This window comes from Phoca vitulina, unplaced genomic scaffold, assembly GCF_004348235.1.
Source record: "Phoca vitulina isolate PV1807 unplaced genomic scaffold, GSC_HSeal_1.0 scaffold15, whole genome shotgun sequence".
NCBI lineage: Eukaryota > Metazoa > Chordata > Mammalia > Carnivora > Phocidae > Phoca > Phoca vitulina.
The window spans coordinates 37,778,839-37,798,426 of NW_022589718.1; the positions used below are offsets into that span (position 1 = coordinate 37,778,839).

The window sequence follows — 19,588 nt, forward strand, 5'->3', positions numbered from 1 at the left end:
GATTTTTATTTGAGATTCGGATGTCATTTTTGAACACTGTCTCAAGAAAAAGAGATACAGTGTTTTGTACATGATCCTAGGAATTCCTAGAGTTGCCAAGAATCCACGTTCCCCAAAATGACAATTACTGAATAAGATGGTTTAAGATCTGGATGAAACTCCTGTCCCAATGAAATCAAAGCTTTGTTCCACACATGTAACATTAAGTAGTCTATTGATTATCACATTCTGTTCCCTGTTAGTCTGTTTTATATAGATTCATTGTCTTTACACTATTACTCTTGTTATTGGAGGTTTTACATTGTTGCCCAAAATATAAAATAAGAATAAACAGTTAATATCCATTGAGCCCTAATGCTGGACGCCACACTGCTCTGAGCTCTTTACACATATTGACTCATTTAATTCCCAGAAATCAATGGGGTAAGCACTGTGCTGTGACTTCCATTGTAGAGATGAGGACACTAAGAGACAAAGGGCCTAGGACCTTTGCCCACCTTCAGGGAGTTCCAGATCAAAACTCAGGGTGCCTGAAAGCAGGCTTCACCCCACTGCCCTGCCTTGGGACCACACATGGGGGCCTGGCTGTGCCCTTCCCAAATTTAGCCTCTTGTATTTTTCCCGGCATTTCCTGGATTTCCTTCCAGCCCATCTAGCTACAAAGTTCCTTGGAATAAGCATGTTACTCATGTCAGCAATCCCCTAGCTGTCCCACAGGTTGTCTGGGACCAGTTCATATTTCTTCTTTCCTCTCAGCCTCCACGTCTGATTGATTAGTTGCTGGTTTTGAAGATTCTGTGTCCCACCTGGTTCTCGAGTCAGGCTCCCCTGACCATTCCGTCTGCCCCAGCCCTGGGAACGCTCTCCCAGGCTCCAGGACGGAGCGCCTGAGGGATCCATCCAAATCCAAGCCCCATCAGCGTCCCCCTTAGGAGAACATAAGTTAACCCCCCATAATATTCAGAACAAGCACTGCTGAGACTCTGTGGTGGCAGCACAAGGCTCATTACTCATGGGGCAGGCTCCCCAGTTCCCTGCACAGCTCACTTCCATCCTGAAGTGTGGGCATGGGAAGCCCATGCAGGCTCATGGTCACCATGGTTCTCTTTCCCTCCATGTCACTGTCTGCACTGCTCCCTCACCCACCAACGCACATCCTGCTTTCCTGTCAGGCTTACTCTTTCTCATTTTTCTGAACTCCTCTTACTCCTGAGCTGTCTCTCCCTTGTCACCTACTGGCTGAAGGGGGAGCCTCCCTAATCACAGCTCGACTCCATTAAAGTTCCTCCTCGCTTGTCTCCCATTAGGATGACCTTTCTTTACAGGGGGGCTACTTGATCCCCAAAATCCAGCTCTGTGCCTTATTCGAAAGATGCTTGTCAACACTAAAGATTACTTCCCTTCAAACTTCTCTCTTGATCTCAACACTTTGATTCTGTGTCTGTGTTTCTTCTTTTAAAATCACAGAAGTAAGAGTGATTGATCCATAGCCAAAAGTTGCAAATCCATTCCAGAGATCACAAGGGACATTGGAAGAATGTCAACTGAATTTTGTTTTTCCCTAATAAGCATCTCATCTGAAATAGAATTTCTAGTGAACACCTAAATTAAGAACTATTTTTCTCTTCATCAGTTCACTCAAAAATTAAAGAGAAATGATCTTTTTGTTTGCATTTATTCATTTTAGGGCTATTTGCACCTAATTATTTATTTAAGGTATTGGAAATAATATTATTCTGCACTCCATGATGCAAAACAAAATGTGCAAGCCCTTTCTTGTGCCACCTTTTGCATTACATTATATGCGTATCATTCAATATATGTCTTTTTTTTTACAAGTTAAAGAAAAAGGTGTCCATCGGGTTTAAGTAAAAATGAAGGTGTACTGGTGATATGCCTAATAGTCATAAATTGGGACAGCTTCAGGTGAGGTTTGATCAAGAACTTGACTTTGTAACTGAGGCCTTGTTATCTCTGTTATCTCTCGTCCTGGGGACTGGCTTTATCCTCAGGCTCCACATGCCCCCGGGGAAGCACTGGGCAGCTCCCTGCTCTGCCCAGGGTGCTTCCTCAGACCAGGCTTTCATATCAGCATATAGTGCTTTAATGCCAGCATCATGCTGCCCAGTGAATCAGTTTTCCCAGGGGTTGGCTTCCGTGTGATACCTGGATTACCTCTGATTGGCCCAAATAGAGTCACATGCCTGTTCCTGACGAATCACTAACCAGGACAGTTCTGGTTGTCTTAGGATATTTAGGGGCCGATCTGCATGGGTGTTGAATAATGAGGAAAAGTACATATTTTATGATATTTGTGATATTTTGTAACATCTTCTTGGAAAACAAACGGGCAGAGGAAAGCAGACATAATTCAAATGAGTATCCACTAGAATTCCCTAATCTAATATTGCATCTATGAACACACATTTTTGAACACAGAATTTTCTCAAGCAGATTATGATAAGCCTCTATTTCTACATCAGATTAATTACCAAATAATATCTGCTGAGAGAATTAAAAAAAAATCAATGAAAGCAAGAGTTATCCTGTTGAATATCTGCATTAATTCTATTTGTTGGACAAAGTATAGTGTCCTTGGATGGAATAAAATGGGGGAAAAAAGTCAACAGTATTAGACTCAACTATATAATGGACTACAAATATTTCAGAGAGGCATAGAAGAACAAAAGAGCTTGTCTGTATTTTGATAAACTAAATTTAACTTTAAATCTTTTGACCAATTCTATCTAAACATTATTTTCCTATGCCAACTGGTCTATTGTTTCAATTTCTTTCTTTAATTCTTAGTTTAAAACTTTGAAACAAAATTAAAAACTGAAACTAATCTCTGTTGAGTCTTAAAAGTTAACTCAATAATAGCATTAAATTAAGGAAATAAAGGTTCATAGGATAACAAATTGATTAAAACTAGGATTAGCATTTTATATAATTCTTAAGTATTCTTTGTGAGTAAAAATAATATTGCACATTTTAAATAATATAGGCCATATATGTGTGTGTGTATATGGCCTATATTATTTCATATGTTTATGAGTTCATAGAGTTATTGCCTATATGGCCTATATTATTTCATATGTTTATGAGTTCATAGAGTTTCATATGTTCATATATGAGTTCATATGTTTACAGACTCTAAACAATAAGACCTCATATACATAGTCACATACATATATATGTATATACTGATAGCATTTACTGATTTTATTTTAGGAACCAAAATATTCTTGGTTTAAAGCAGAAAGGAAGTAGGTTTTCTGTCTCCCTTTCATAGTCAAGCTACTTTCAATGTCTGTGCTCTTCAAATAATGCTCTCAAAGCACTTATACATATGCTAATTAATGTAAAATAATCTATTTACAATTTCAGAATGTTCTCAAAGGCCCCACTGCAATTTCCACAAAACTTGCATAACCACCACTAAACACCTCACACCCAGCCACTTTGTTAAGAAAGGTCCCTGTGGCATGAGAGACCCTGTGCATCCTCACTATTGCTCAGAGTTCTTGAGCAAGGGAACTTGAATCCAGCTTCTTCTGTGTATACAGAGCACAGGGTCAGTGCTGTGGGTGCCGGCTTTCCAGCCTCCAGAGCTGTGAGGGGTTTTTGGTTAAGGTAGCCTGAGCTGAGTAAGTTTGGCTTCACAGGTAGATACTCTTCACAGAAGAATATATGGGAAATCAACTGGCTCCTTTCTATTATGTTAATTTAATTTTAATTAGTTCATTTCCATTACAAAGCTGTAAATGACAATCCGATTTTAATTACATTTTCAATAGGTTCTTTATAAAAAGAACAAATGATTCATCTTAAGCAAAATTATATCCATTCATCTTAAAGTAATTTTAAATGGATTATTGAAAGAACCTAAAATTGATACATTTAATTGCTCCGGTAATGGAGATTAACAATAGATATTTTCAATCAAGTTCAAAGAATTTTTGAAATTCCGATGACTTAAATTTTGTAATTTTCTGAGCATTCACTTTTTACTGTTAGTGTCTTATTTTCTTAAATTATTTCCTATGGGATAGCGTCCCAGGGCTTAGTGGACAGAAAGCCACGACATTTTATTTGCTCTGCCATTACTTATTTTGATTTTCCAGTGTGTTGGTCTGGACTAGGAATTCTAGAATTTGCTTTACAAGTCCACCTTTACAGGATTGCACCCTTTCTGTTTTCTCTTAGAGTCTTTAAGATCCATTGCTTTCTCTTAGGCCATTTCCTCTTCCCCGAACACCCTTTGTCAGGACACCCACGGTCCTCCAAACTTTTAGGGACCTCTCACGATGGTTCAGTGAAGCCCACACATTACCCCGGATCTGGTCAAGTCTGTGTGCAGCCAGATTTCCCACAGTTCTCTCAGATGACCCCCTACCTCAGTCATGTCGATGAATCCCATAAATAGCTTGTCTCACACCCAGACTGTCTGTGTGTCCTAGCGCTTCGTCCCCCGCCCGCATCTCTCACCAGACCTTTGGTCTGCCAACCTGCTACAGCACTAAGTTGAGTAGTGAATGAAGGTTCTCAAGATAAAATGGTGAATCATGTTCCACCTTTAAGATGTCATATTTTCTTATTGGTCTTGACATAAAATCAGAGAAAACAGCAACAATCACACATGTTCACTGCAATAGTGTCAACCCAAACACACGTAACTATTTAAACTTGAGGAAAGATGTAAGAGTCATGATTTGAAGGGGGACAATGTAATGACATGATAATCTGCTTGAAAGTCCTTGAAGAATATAAAACAGTACAAGTACATATGAAATAGTAATAGTGCATAGAATATAAATATATAAAACAAAATACTATCTTGAAATAGATTTAAAAAATAATTAAGATACCACGTTTGTATATTTTACTATCAATTTCATACCCTCAGAGAAAAATTCACATGAAAGACCGTCTTTAGGTGCTATATCAAACTACTCTAGAAAAATGAAAGTCTGTCCATGCACATGTAAATGTATTGGCATTTTGATTTAGATTTAGCTACTGATGTATATAAAATAAATGAGTTATTGTTGAATGTTTACTTAGACATTTTCCTTGTGACTCAGGATGAGAGACAGTTGCTCTGATACTGGGAGATTTTATTTTGCATGGGTAAGGATGAAGTGAAATGCAAGAGTGAGGTGGTTGGTTGTTTCTCTGCCATCTTTTCTGCAGCTGAAGCAACAAACTCGCTTGTCCTCAAAGGGTTACCAGTTACAACTGGCCAAGTAATTCCTCACATCTATTATTTCTATATAGTGCACTTAATAAGCACCATTTATATATCTGCCTTAAAGCAAAATCCTAGCATCCAAATCCTAATAAAAGGGATGTAAAAATGTAAGAGGGGCACCTGGGTGGTTCGGTCGGTTCAGCATCCGACTCTTGATCTCAGCTCAGGTTTTGGTCTCAGGGTCCTGAGTTCAAGCCCTGCATTGGGCTCTGCACTGGGGATGGAGCCTACTTAAAAAAAAAAAAAAAAAAAAAAAGATACGTAAAATTACATCTTTAGATTTAATAGCTTTTTTTCTTCTCATGTATCCAAATGCCAAAGTCTTCTTTCTAGTCCTCTCTTTTTGTTGTATTATGTGAAATAAGTATGCAGTTACTGTCTTAAATGCTAATGTGAAAACAAATATCATCTTCACTTAATTGATGATCTGTTCCAAATAAAAGTCCTTAAAGGTATACTCCCATCTATAGCAAACCCGTACTATCTTAGTTTCATTGTTGTTCATAATTAATAATATTATGAATAATTAACCATGAAATGTTTTCATCATTAGTTAGGCTAAGATAAGAATAAGGCACAATTCCATTCCTAAGTATGGAGAGTTTATATCAAATCAATAATTGATCTGTACCAGTCGTGTGATCTTGGGGAAATCCCTTGGTTTTCAAACTGTTCTGTTTCAGTTTCCTCACCTGTAAAATGTGGTTTATGAACCTGTTAGACAAGGTTACCGTGAAGATTGCATGAGTCCCTGTATGTGAAGAACTTAAAAAAGTGTGTGACACACACTACGATGATTAGAATTCACACATCAGTCTTATCATGATAGATTGTCACCTTTGAAAAATGATATGCCTAACTGAGTCTGTCCGGTTCTCGGTGTGGCAAATCTGTGGAGGGGAAGAGAAGAGTAGAGACATAGCGATGTGAGGAACAAAGAAAGGAATTCCAACCCCGCTGTCCACAAATGCGGAGCCCCAGATACAGCTGGTAGACAGAGCTAGAGCAGGTCCTGCCTTTGGGAAGGAGAAGCACTTCCTTCAGGGGTGAGTGAATCCCAGCCGAGTCGATTCTCCGTGGCTTCGCTTTCCTCGTGGAATGCCCCGTGAAGACAAGCTACGACTTCTCATACGTATTTCCATAGTTACCTGACAGTGGCCAAGCCCTCATTGCACACTTTGGGTTCAAGACTTACCACTGTGTTCAATTAATTACCCCTTCTGCATTCCAACCCTCCCTCCCTCCTCCTGACCTCATTCAGTCAAGAAGGAAGACCACGGCCCTTCCTGATGACCAGATGGTGGCCAGAGGGGGGGCCAGGACCCTCATTATCCCTTTCACCTCCAGCCACCCTCCGGGGAGGTCTGACTCAGGACTGCCTGCATTTATAGAGGATGCGCAATGCACACTGTCAGCTAAAGGACTTGATAGATTCGAATGCATGCTAAACCCAAATACACACAACCGGTAGTTACAGCCATAAAAAATACTTCTTCAAATGTTTTCCTTAGACTAAAAATAATCTATTTGCCACTATATCAGTATTTTTCCATCTTCCACTACAAGACTTTTTTTTTTCAAATTTATAAAGTAATGGATAAAAGGACTTAAATTTGATTTTTGAATGGTTCATTTTATTGATCACTGTCAAATTCAATTTTAAATAAAAACTCCTGATTTATGTGTGACTAGGTTTTATATTCCAGTTATCAGAATTCCCTTGAGTTTCTTTTTTTAATTCCTTTTAAGTCTGATATGTTGAACAAGCTTGACTCCCACCCCGCCCCCACTGTTCCATCCACAGAGCAACCAAAGGGATACTCTGCTTTGCTGTTTTGATGTTCTTCCCATTTATTTTGGCTCTTATGTTAAAAAAAATCTTACTCGTTTAAGAAAGAAAAAAAAGGCAAAAAATATACAACAAGGCCCATGTATTATTACTATTTCCCAAGGGGATTACTGACCTAAAATGCTTGTTGAATTTAACTTATAAAGCCAAATGTCTGCGAAACTCCTGGGTGACTCATGTTAAGCATCCGACTCTTGATCTGGGCTCAGGTCTTGATCTCAGGGTCCTGAGTTAAAGCCCTGCGTTGGGCTCTGTGCTGGGCATGAAGCCTACTTAAAAAACAAAAACAAAAACAAAAAACAGGACTGCTCACTGTTCAAAGACCACCAAGGCACAGTTCTGAGATTGAACACCCACCCATACATGCAGCATGAGAGATACACCACATACTTTTCTCCCCATATTTTTTTCTTTTCTTAAAAATATTTTAAAAAGATTATTATAATTAAAATATATATAATTACATATAAATATAATAATATAAATATGTCTATAGTTTTAAAAAATATTATGAAACCCAATTTCCATTGTGTTGGGTCACCATTCTGCCCCGCTGCCCAGAAAAGCCTTTATGTCTTCAGTTAAGGAGAGATAAAGGACAGGTGAGGAGCCCAAGTTCTTGTGTGTTTTCTCTGTACCCTTCTTTGTGGGGACTTTATAAGGTCCAAGTGCATAAATCCAGGGGAGCTGATCTTAAAACTCTAGCAATTTCCTTCTGGCAAGCAGACTAGGGAATCATGGCTAGAGGTGTAGCTGATTGTACTAATTGTTAGAGGAGGATGGAGATGTCAGAGAAAATCACAACCATGAAAATGGGCACGCACACGATGTCTGCCCAAGTTACAGAACACCGCACAAAATGAGCGCTGTGAGCTCCTCTCACTGCCTCACCTCCACTACATATGTCCTTTTCACTGATTATGCCGAGCACGCAGTTGTAATTATTAACTTGACCATTGTTCTTCATACTCATTTTGTTGAATTTTTAAAAATCACTTCACTTGGCACACAGTGTGGCCAATAAATTATTTGGTGCCGAATCCCATGGAGCTCTCTTATCTCACACACACACACGCACACACATACACACGCGCGCACGCATGCACGACATCTCCATTATTTGATGATAATTTTGGACTGATTGGATTTTAAAGCTCAAGTCTTTCAGCTAAACTGTTCACTTTCGAGGTGAGCAGAGAGGTTAAGTGACTTTCTCTGAGTTGACAGAAAATGGAGAGCTATATTTATTTTTTTTACCTTGATTAAAGCTGCTTTTATGCAAATTTGGATCTAGTAGTGAATGACCCTCTGCTTTCCTCAGGAGAAGGGGAGGAGAAGCTAACATGCAAGTCCACTGAATGCTCTTTTGTCCTGAGACATAATGCAGATGGACTCAGTGCTGTGACAAAGGACTGAGCTGAGGAGTGATTTTCTGTATTGTTAGGTCCCCTTTCCATGTGTTGAGGTTGATGTCACAAAATACGAACGTAAGGAAATTACTTCCGTACAACAGAGCCGTCACACTGGAATTGGTGGGGACGTTTTATGAGGTAGAAATGATAGTGGGGAGGGATGGGTATGACTGCCCTATAACACAGCAAGTGGGCTCAGGCAGAGCGATTTTATTCTAGATCTCTCTGTGGGATAGCAGGCTGCTTCCGTGGAGTAAGAAGTATTCTAGGAAAAGAAACAAGAAATCTTGAAAATGGACCAGTGGAGGCTATTTCTTGTCCAGTTAGTAAACAGTTAAAAACAAAAGTCACAAATCTATAAAAACAATATATTAACGACAAACATACATTGAGAGAGGAGAGGGCTATCATGATGGTAGAGTTGTTATGTGTTAAAATCAGTAATTCCACTTTTGAATTCTTTCTTTTTTTATGTCCTATTTATTTTAGCTGAATGTGGGGCAAGTGTCAAAGGAAATGAAGGAACGTTGCTGTCTCCAAATTTCCCATCAAATTATGATAATAACCATGAGTGCATCTATAAAATAGAAACGGAAGCCGGCAAGGGGATTCATCTCGGGGCTCGAAGCTTCCAGCTTTTGGAAGGGGACGTTCTAAAGGTAAGAAGAATCTTCTTGAATGAGACTCCATCTCTTCTCTAGGAACACATGAAATAGCTATCCATATATACACGTAGAGATGTATACATCTATTAATATATCTTTAGAGATACACAATTTTTCCAGCTTATTTACCCAGTTGGTTTGTGAAGGTGTTCCTGAGTGTCCTCAGGGGAGGCTTTGATCTATCTTAGTCTGTAATCCTGGACCTCACATTTGTTAGTTGTGTATCTTGGGCATGTGATTTGCTACTTGAGGTTTAGCTTCTTTATGTGTAAAACATATGATGATACCAACTTTGGAGGATGTTTTGAGGTAGTGTACTGCTGGTGGATGTTTCTGGGATTACGCGGAGCACCCAGTTGTAATTATTAAAGCTGGTGGGGCCCCCAAAGCAACACTTTCTATAGTCATTCTCAATTTCTAAATGTGGTCATGACATCCAAAGCTAGAGGATTTTGATGTGATAGTGGAAGCAAGCTCAGCCACTGTCCCTAGACCACAAAGCAGGGCTCAGGTGGAGAAGCCAAACCAGGATAAGACAGAATTTTAGTGGACGAGTCTAAGCTGTGTTCACAGGACTCAGGGATATGCCTGGAATGGGACCAGAAGCAAGGGTTCTGTGCATTATATGATACAAAGTACCAGAGCCTCAGGAGAATGCTCTGGGGAGCAGGACCCAGCCCATCACCCACATTGTAGATGGATGCCAGGAACAAAAGGCAGGAGAAATGGATTCTGGGAACTTTCAGGTCTTGACTTGATCTATGAAATCCCAGCTCTAACTAGAAGTGCCCCATAGTTCCTAAAGCTTCTAATATAGTTCCCACCTCTTCTGTATTTCTTTGAATAAACTGGAGCCCTTCCAGGGTCTGGGGCCAGGGAGGGGGCATTTGTAGAGCAAGGGCATGCAAAGAGGGGCATCGGACCAATGCCAGACACTACCCAATCTATCTCCCTGCTCGGTCCAGTGAGGAGCGAGCAACTGGTCCAGTTTACACAGCCCAGGTGTGGCAGGAGAGAGACACATCTCGCTGCTCATTCCTTTGTGAAGTTCTCAGGTTTTCCACTTACATTTACCTCTCCTCAGAGTCAGGAGCGTCCACGCACCTTAAGCTGTGAGCATTAGGAACAGGTGCAAAGAGCCAGCCTATAGGGAAACATCAATAACCCCCTGTTTGTCATCCATTTGCATCATGGCTAAAGAGGGTCCCTCCAGGACCTCACCTGACCTCATCAGCTGTTTGGCACCCACTCGAGGTGTTTAAAGCCTCGGTGCCTTACTGCCTCCTAAGCCCAGCTCAACTGTTTCAATGTCATTGTTAAGAAGAGAAGCTTTGTTCTAGTTGTTCTTTTCTTGTAATCCTCTTTCAAAAGCTCATGCTGACATCATGAAGCTCTGTAATTAAGAAGTGATTTTCAGGCAGGAAACTAGTACATTCTCACCGATCTAAAAAAAATTTAAACTTGCGTCGTAAGTAAACATTTTCTGAGTTCTTTGATAACCTCAAATTTAGCAGTCAGTAAGCCTTTAGAGAAAACTTTTAGGTAACAATTAACTATACTTGGTGCAGGTGAGTGATTTAGAGACACTGCATAAAATGTACATTGGTAAATATTATTGCCATGGAAGGAAGCGAATAATGTTCATTCATGATTACTGCAGCTTAAAGTTGTTGATGATAAGAAAAAGCAAAAACAAAAACCTGCTTTACCCCATTTAATTGCAGAGAAACTGCCAATCATCTGAAATGCCTAAGTGTTGTGCAAGCATATGTTTTATTGAATATGCTAATAAATATCTCAGTGTTTAAAACATTTCAAGTGGGATTATCTTATTTTTTAGCTTTAAATGCTATTCACATTGCTCCTTCATACATAGTATGATCCAATAAGAAAGACCAAAATTTTATAGAAATACTTCCATGCACAAAAATGTGATGTTCTCTTGCTTCATATGGAAAAAAATCATGGAAGAGAAATATGCGTGTTATACACAAACAATGAATCATGGAACACTGCGTCAAAACCTAATGATGTACCGTATGGTGACTAACATAACATAATAAAATAAAGAGGAACATATAATGGAAAGCAAAGTTAATTTGGGATGTTCTGGGTATAGCTGCTGTCAAACTGGGAAGACTCCCCCATACATCCAGCCCGGCTGCTCCGGGACCCGGCGTGATGTCTCCTAATCTGTGATCATCTGCTAACTGGACTATTCCACTCTAAGCGTATGGCATTGATTAAATACCAAACCCTGAGAAGCGTTTGTGATGTAAACAATTACAGCCTTGTATTAACATGTGACTCAAGGAGCATTTTTCTAATACCTAAAAGGAACCAGGAGCATTTAGACCAGGGTATGTACATGACAGACAATATGCCGAACTCACATGACTTGTTTCTAATTTAATTGGAATTAAAAATCAAGTCTCCTGACTTCCAGTATTATCTGGGTTGTCATTTGTGATCCATGCAAAACTTGAATCCCGATTTTCAACTTGAGGGAGCTGAGAAAATGATGCTCCATGTAGAGGGTGACTTGCTCATCCTGACATTTCCCCTGCTAAGCGCAGTGCTCATTGCTGATGATGTCAACAAATACGACAGAATTTTTTAGTGGTTGTGGTTTGGAGGATACTGGGAGCTGGCTGCAGTCTGAATGATCTTTTTGACCTGTGGGAAGCTCCCAGTCAAGGCCAGCAGAGGTGACTCTGGACAATGCTGCAGAACTCTAAGGATTGAGTGTCCATGAGTGTTTACTTGCTCGAATGCTCCTCATCTCTGTGGGGTCTGTGGCTTACAGAGAATTGTGTGGTGTGTGGAGTGACATGAGACCTTTTCAGGAAGGCCTGGACAATTTCTTTCTGAGCCAGATTCCTCTGGGTTTAAAACTCATTAGAGTCTGGGTGTCACAGACCTCACCATGTCTGACGAATCCACATGTTAAGCCAAGCGATGATTTTTCCAACGGTCGCCAGTGGCTGGAGGAATTGTAGGGCATCTGACTCCACTATCCTAGCATCTGCTTGTTTAATTGGAAATAAATAAAATAATGATTTATAAAATCGATTTTTCTAAATGTGTTTTCTTCTTTTAGGATTCTGTATATATGTGTAAGTCTGTTGAGCAAGGAATATGGTCTATACATGTATTAGAAAGGAGTTAAGAGAAGAGAAGTAAGAATTAATCCATGTGAGAAGGAAAATAGTGGGGAACTAAACAAACATTGGAGGAGTCTACTGAGGACTTCCATGTCCTTTATTTAGTTAAGATTTTTTTATCAAGAAAAACTGGATGTTTTCCAATATAATACATATTGATTCTATCTTCCAAGAATCCCTTATCTGTACCAATGTGGTTTCTTGCTATGAACCATTGCAATAGTTCAAAGAGGCAAACAGATTAACCATTCCCCCTCTGCGTTCTATTCTTGATAGTTTCCTAGGGGTGTTGGGGAGCCTCAGCACTGAATCCTTCCCGAACGCAAACACGGTCTATTCTGGCCTTAGCAGAAAGCACACATGCCCATGCCCTAAACTGTTTGACATAGTCCCCACTGAGGAAATGTGATTGGCAGTTATCCACGCCCAGTGCAGTCTACCTCGGGGAAACTCAGAGACGCAGCCCCAAGCACCCCCCTCCCTTACCCTTAAGGTCCGCACGAAAGCAAGCCTGTCTACCTGCCTTCTAAATATTTGTTATAAACACTCGCGCTTCACAACCACCTAGGAAGGTAAAGTCAAGTACAAAGTGTTTCAGAGCCAGGCAATGCATGTCTCTGATATTATTACATGGTTGGATTCTTTTATTACAACTAATTCAAGACTCAAGTCACCTCACGCTCCATGGCTGTAAAATGGACCGAGATTGCCCCGTCCTGTCTTGTCTTGTAATACATTCAGATGCGAGAGAGCAGGGAGGGCTGAGATGTCCGATTACTTACACGATAGTTCAGAGGCAACTTCATGCCTAAAATAGTATACGTCCCTTCAGCCTTGGGAAGTGGAGTCTGAGGGAGGGGGACAAAGATAAATAATGGAACCTGGAAATGCAAATAAATGTTTCTTTAATTTTAAGCAAGCACGGGAAGAACGCCCAAAGTGATGACGGTAGTATGAACTGACCACAAATGAACTCTTTTGTCTTTAATGTGGATGGTAAAGAAAAAACTTAAAGAAAAAAGACTGTTTCACAATGTCATGCATTCAGCTTTCACTTCACTGTCTACCTTTTCCAAGTGCTGCACAAAATCACATCTTTGAAGATTTGAATTTCTTGTTAGAATTGCTAACATACAAACAGAAGTAATACGGGGACTCACGCGGTGACTTCTCCTTAGGTGTATGATGGAAAAGACAGTTCATCACGTCCGTTGGGGGCCTTCACCAAGAATGAGCTGATGGGGCTGGTCCTGAACAGCACTTCCAATCACCTGTGGCTTGAGTTCAACACCAATGGGTCTGACACGGACCAGGGTTTCCAGCTCACCTATACTAGTAAGTAGCATATGACACAGCATTGCATTTTGTTTTATTTTCTCGGGATACATCTATTACTTAGCTGATTTTTTTTTTTATTTAGCTGATAAATTTTAAATATTGATCTTTTACCCCTCTGGTCTCTCTACTGGGTTTTGGATTGCTCTTTAATTTTTAATTTAGACATGTTGCCAAAAGTGGTAGTTTGAAATTTATTGTCTTAGAAGTATTAATATTTTCGTAAGATAATGGCTATACCTGAAAAGAAAATATCATGACATTTAAGAGCTTCTGGGCTTAAAAAATGCTGATTATGATATAGTGCACATTGACAGAGACTCATATATGTATATATGAAAGATTTAGAATGAATGTTTGATGTCATTAATAGGAATTGTCTTTGAATGCCTAACCTACTATTATATCTATCTATATATAGAATATATTAGAATCTATATATTATAGAATATAAATTGCATATGTGTAATATATATAGTCACAGATACATTTAAATACACACGTATTAGGTCATAATATAAAACAACACTGTGTACTAAGCTCTTTCTTAGCACCACTAATATCCTAAACACAAATAATCTCAGTATTTGCCAAAGATAGCAGGTGTATGAGCGCTGGAGTCAGGCTTTGATCACAGACCCACAGTTTTAAGCAGTGTTTTATAGTGCCCCCCTTATTAATATACATCAATGTAGAAAAAATATGTTTAGAGATGAATGTGAAGAAGACAAAGAAGGATATAAAATAAAGGAGGGAAAGAGACTGTGCTTTCAAGAAGAGAAATGTGCAATATGACCTCTGTTTTTTCCAACATTTTCAGTTCCAAAAAATAAAGTATATGGTGTGGATAACTAATTAAAATGAAGGAATCCATGAACTAAAATGCTTAAAAATGTAAAAGACAGTCCAATCCTGCACTAATCAGATGTTTAAAAATATTTATAGCACCAAATACCATGACAAAAAACAAAAAAATTTGGATTTTTTTTAGCATGAAAGCATATTAGTGATCATCGAGATTGATTTCTTTATTTGACAGATAAGCAAATGAAAGCCTGGAAATGGTAATAATTATCCCAGACACAGAGCTAATCCGGGTGCCTCAAAGGAAGATTAATTTCCTCAAATCCCCCTTTGTGGGTAAAATTACAGGTGAAGGGCTGTAAGACTTTGGGCAAAAATAGAAGCTGACATCATGAGAAAACCTATTTTTCATGTTCATGAAAATAACCGTTTACAAGATTCAGTACACAGCAAGTATATTAATTATATTGTATGCAAAATAAATTAGTAGCAGTTGGCATTCTAAAATCAATTCATAATTAGAATTTTCCATTACTAGAATTCCACTTTTTAGAATTTCACTCTGAAACATGTTTCAAAGAAGTCTTAAAAAAAAAAAAAAAAACTTTCGCCCTGTTTTCAGATAAGATGTACCCTGTTGTGATCTCTTTTTTCCTTCTGCTTTGGGTTCTCCATCAGTATGTTCATAGTTTTTGTTCTATTACTTAGATGCGTTAATCCCTACTTCCTAGCTATTATACTCATTTTAGAGTCTTAGAGGAATATGAGTACTTGAGAAGGAAACCATGTTGAAAACTCTTTAGGTACCTTTCTGGGTTTTATTATAACTGAGGAGAAGTTCCAGGCACACCTGGCTTGTTCCTGCGATTCTGTTGTTGCCTTAGCTTATCTGAAAAATCATGCTTCCTATTATGGTTTGTCCCCAAAGAGAAGAAAGTATTGGCCTTTGTGTTTCCCTGTCTCTGTGCACATCTATGTCCTCATCCCTGATATCACCCAAAGTGTGGAGGTAACTAAGCTCAGTGTGACTCTTTCTTGGCTGCTTCATAGAAAACCTGTCATGCTAAGCTTCTGTTTTCATCTCATCTCAACCCCAGTTTCTGCTTCCTATTTGCACTCTAACTATTTCCAACTGGAGAAATTCTTAATTTATGAACACTTGTTCCTATATTCTCGTGGTTGTGCAGAAGATATCCAAAGCAAGTGCATGCCTTCTGGAATTTCAAGCAAGCGGGTTTATCATCAAGGGGGGAGTTCCTTTACTGTTTCCAGAATTCTGACTTCCCCCTTTATTTTCCCAAATAGCAGTTAAGAAAGTCTATAAGTCCTACAAACAGGTGGCTGGGTTGAATAGGCTTTGTGTATGACGTCCACTTTCCCTCATCAGGAAGGGTTGCTTCCGTGTGCTATTCTCAGCTCCCATTCGATGTCACATGGCTGTAGTATCTGGCATAGCTCCAGGACCTTTAGCTGGTGCCACCCCCCCCCCCCCCGTTTCTCTGGTTAACTTTGAGAAAGCTGGAATCTGTGGTCTGTGATCTGTTTATGGACACTTCCTAATTATATGGACTTTTTTTTTTTTAACATAGCAGCACAAACTTTCTGAGTTTCTGAGAAGACAAAATATTGGCAATGATTGGTATTTAGCTCTTAATACAACCGATTTGACGAGAGTAATTATCTTTTCTGCCTGTTTTCCATCTTTGCCTCCACCTACAAAAACACAGATGCTCCCTGGGTGCGATTTTTGCTTGCAAGATTGTCCTAGAACTGTAACACATTGCCAGATGGGAAAATATATTTGTAATATAGAATTGATGGTGCTGATGGCTATATAATCAAAATATTATTAACTTTCCATTAAATTCTTGGGTTTAAACACTAAGTAATTAAGTTTGAAAAATCCCAAGCTCCCACGATGGGATCAAATACCTGAATCAAATATTCATCCCTAAAAGATAGCTTGGAAATAATGAATGGTTATAACATGTTTTGAGCAAATTATAAAAGCTTAAGACTATGTAAAGACACTTTCAGCTGACTTCAAAAGACTTTTGCAATTGCCTCTTCCTAGTTAATTGCATTACTTAAGGAAACATTCATATTTAAATGTTTCGATCCATAATTAATCTACACAAACGAGTGGATCAGAAAATGTCAACAGAAAGTAAATATATAGCTTATTAAACATCCTAATGTTTTCGGAGTGGGTAGAAATGATGTTCGTATTTCTTTTAATATTTACAGTATACTCTTGCATACCTTCTGATTTTACCACCTTGGTAATTCTGGGTCCTGGTAAAGAGCTTTTACTTTTCTTCATAAATTAGAAACTGAGTCTCCAAATCTTTGAGTGGTTTGCTGAGGCTTTCACATCTGGAAGAGGAATAGACAGGACCCAAATCCAGGTCTTTTGACTGAAGCCCAGAATTGTTGATAAACCTAATTTTACATATTTTAGATGACCCCTCCTTGTTGAGTAACACATGTATTGCATGATATTTATATATGTAAGGGCACTGGACAGGAGGAAAAGCCAGGCATCTTTGAGACAACTTGGGATAAATACATTATATCCTAGGCAGCTACCGGTTTCTGAGTAGTAGGTTAAGGCAACACGCAACTGAAAAAATTTACCTCCATGACCAAACATTCCTTTTTATTACAGATTTGTTTATTTTCATAATAGATCATAGTCTTCTGATTCTATAATTACGTCACATGGAAGCATAACCCATAAGCTCTGAAATCAGGGACCAAGGGTGTTCATATTTTATCATCCTCTGTACCTTACTCAGATGTCTGATCTGTAATACAAAAAGTTTAGATTATATCATTGTTATTCAAACTGTATTCCATGAAGCACTAAGATTCCACAAAGCTGTCTCAGGGCAATAAGAATTTCACCTTATCTAAACTTAAGCATTTTTTTTTTTTTTTTCTTTCTCCCGGTGATTGCAAAGCTCTTCAGGTATCAGGAAAAAGTGTATTGACAATAGATTGCTATGTTTTCTAAATATTTCAGCAACTCCTTTTACAGAAAAATAGTTCTGGAAATTTAAAGAAACACTATATTTGAATTCAGAATTCTTTAAAAAATATGTTTAATTGTTTTAGAGTTCCACAAGAATGTTCCCAGAACAGTCCCTCTTCAGAACCACTTTACCACAAGACGTATGGGAGGATTTGGAACTGAAACAGGCTTTTTGGATCGTATACTCTTAGTTATTTAAGTAGAGAGAACAAAACAAACCCTCTGTGGCAATTCAACAAAAATTTTCTCTACCTGGGGGTGTAGTGAAATAATTGTAGTTCAGGACAAATATTTCTGGGCTGTCTTGGTGGATCCATTTTCCAGTTAATCAATGATTATACACGCATTGTCTTTGTATTGAATGTTTGGCACTATATTGGGGCAGAGTAGGCAAAACCGGGGTTCCTGTTCACAATAAAGGGCTTAGGATATTCACACGTGGGACTTGTGAAACACTGGTAAAAAGAAATATGCCTAAATAGTTACGTTCTCAACTCTGGAATGGATCTTAGGTGTTGTTGTAGGAGTAGATTCATGGCCCTGATTCACGTAGACTGTATGTTGGACCCCTAATGTATTGTTATATTTGGCCCTTAATACATTTCATCGTTATATTAACTTGTTCTTTTTCCCCAAATAAAATATGATAATAGGTTTATATTAATGATAATGTGTGATTTTTACATTTTAAGCCACACACACACAAATAGAATTTTCCAGAAAAATGAGAGATCACTGAAGGCTGGAATAACAGTAGAAGTCTCCAGAATGTTCTTTCCTTACTGCTAGATGCCCTTTCTTCTTTCCTCAGGATTAAGTTTAAATGCTATTTCCTATATGAAAGTTATCCTGCTGTCCAGCTTCCCGAAGCAGAATCATCTGCTCTTTCTTTTATGTCTCCAGTCTTATACTTTGTACATCTTTTGCTTTCACACCAGTAAAATGTGAGGTTCTCGAGAAGAGGAAGCTTACCACCATCAACCCTACGGTACCTCCACAGCCACTTAATAAGTGATGACCGCCTGAGTGACCAGGGTTGGCATGGGAGAGGATGTGAGGAGATGAATATGACCTCTGTGCTCATGAGATAATGAGTATGAGAGTCTAAATAGCATGGAGGATGCGTGACAAGGAAAAACTAGAACCACGTTTGGCTGCAGGAATCTGATTATGGAAGTTTTTAAAAACTAGGCAGAGGTATCCGTCAGCTTCAAGGCAGAACCATTAGTAGTATTTGCAGAATGAAAGTGCATGGGAGTCTGGGATGGACGAAGGGCGAGCTGACAGCAGTGTGCATGCCAGGTCTTGGAGGAATGAGGAGGCTGCAAATGGTGTGGTCCGTGCTATCAGCCACCCAGGAGTGGCTTCAGAAAGGGGAAAGACTATGTGCTGACATTTACAATAACACATAAGGGGGGCAAAGCAGAAACATTTAGTGGTTGTTACAAATGGAGCAGTTTGATTGAATATGATATATATCTTAAAAAATAAAAACTAAAAAGAAGGAATGAGTTGGATGGTGCGGGGAGGTTGGTACTCATGGATAGACCTTGAAAACGGAAGCCTTGCAGTGACCACCCAAGATGTATCTGGCAAAGAAACCGAAGTAAGTTGATGCTGTAGTCCAAGCCCATTGGGGAAACCAATGCTGTATTGGAGGCGCATTAATTAGGCTTGATTCCACTTGCTCCGATTCCTTGGTTACCAGGCAATATTCTTGTTATTACTGGGGTGTCAGCATGGCTCCCCAATAGAAAGAGAGAGATTTATTTGTGTTGACATACAGATTCTGGTGCATGGGCTGACTCCATTCGTTATTTGAAATCGGGATATTGGCATTCTGGCGTTACAGTGAAATCATATTAGCCTTCCCATGGGATGCTTCTGTTTTGGGTGCAGGGATGGGACCAGCGTCTGGTCCTACAGAGTCTTCCTTCTGAGAAGAGCTGGCTCATGGTCCTGGGCTCCTTACCTTCCTGGCTGTTACAAGCCCCATTTTGTTGCTTCAGACTTTTACAGTAGAGGCAGAGAGTGGGGAACCCCCCCTTCAAAGACCGCTCTAAAATGCTGAAGA

At 39.2% G+C, this 19,588-nt stretch overlaps 1 protein-coding gene across 2 annotated transcripts in view; it reads left to right on the plus strand.

Annotated features, from left to right (window-relative positions):
- The window catches only part of CSMD1 (CUB and Sushi multiple domains 1), a 2,006,418-nt gene that overhangs the window by 1,651,678 nt on the left and 335,152 nt on the right, over nucleotides 1–19,588 (plus strand). For both annotated transcript variants that reach the window (XM_032413252.1, XM_032413253.1), the window contains exons 22-23: nucleotides 9,002–9,171; nucleotides 13,520–13,676. In XM_032413252.1, coding sequence (XP_032269143.1) covers nucleotides 9,002–9,171; nucleotides 13,520–13,676 — 327 coding nt within the window. The remainder of the gene's footprint in view (nucleotides 1–9,001; nucleotides 9,172–13,519; nucleotides 13,677–19,588) is intronic.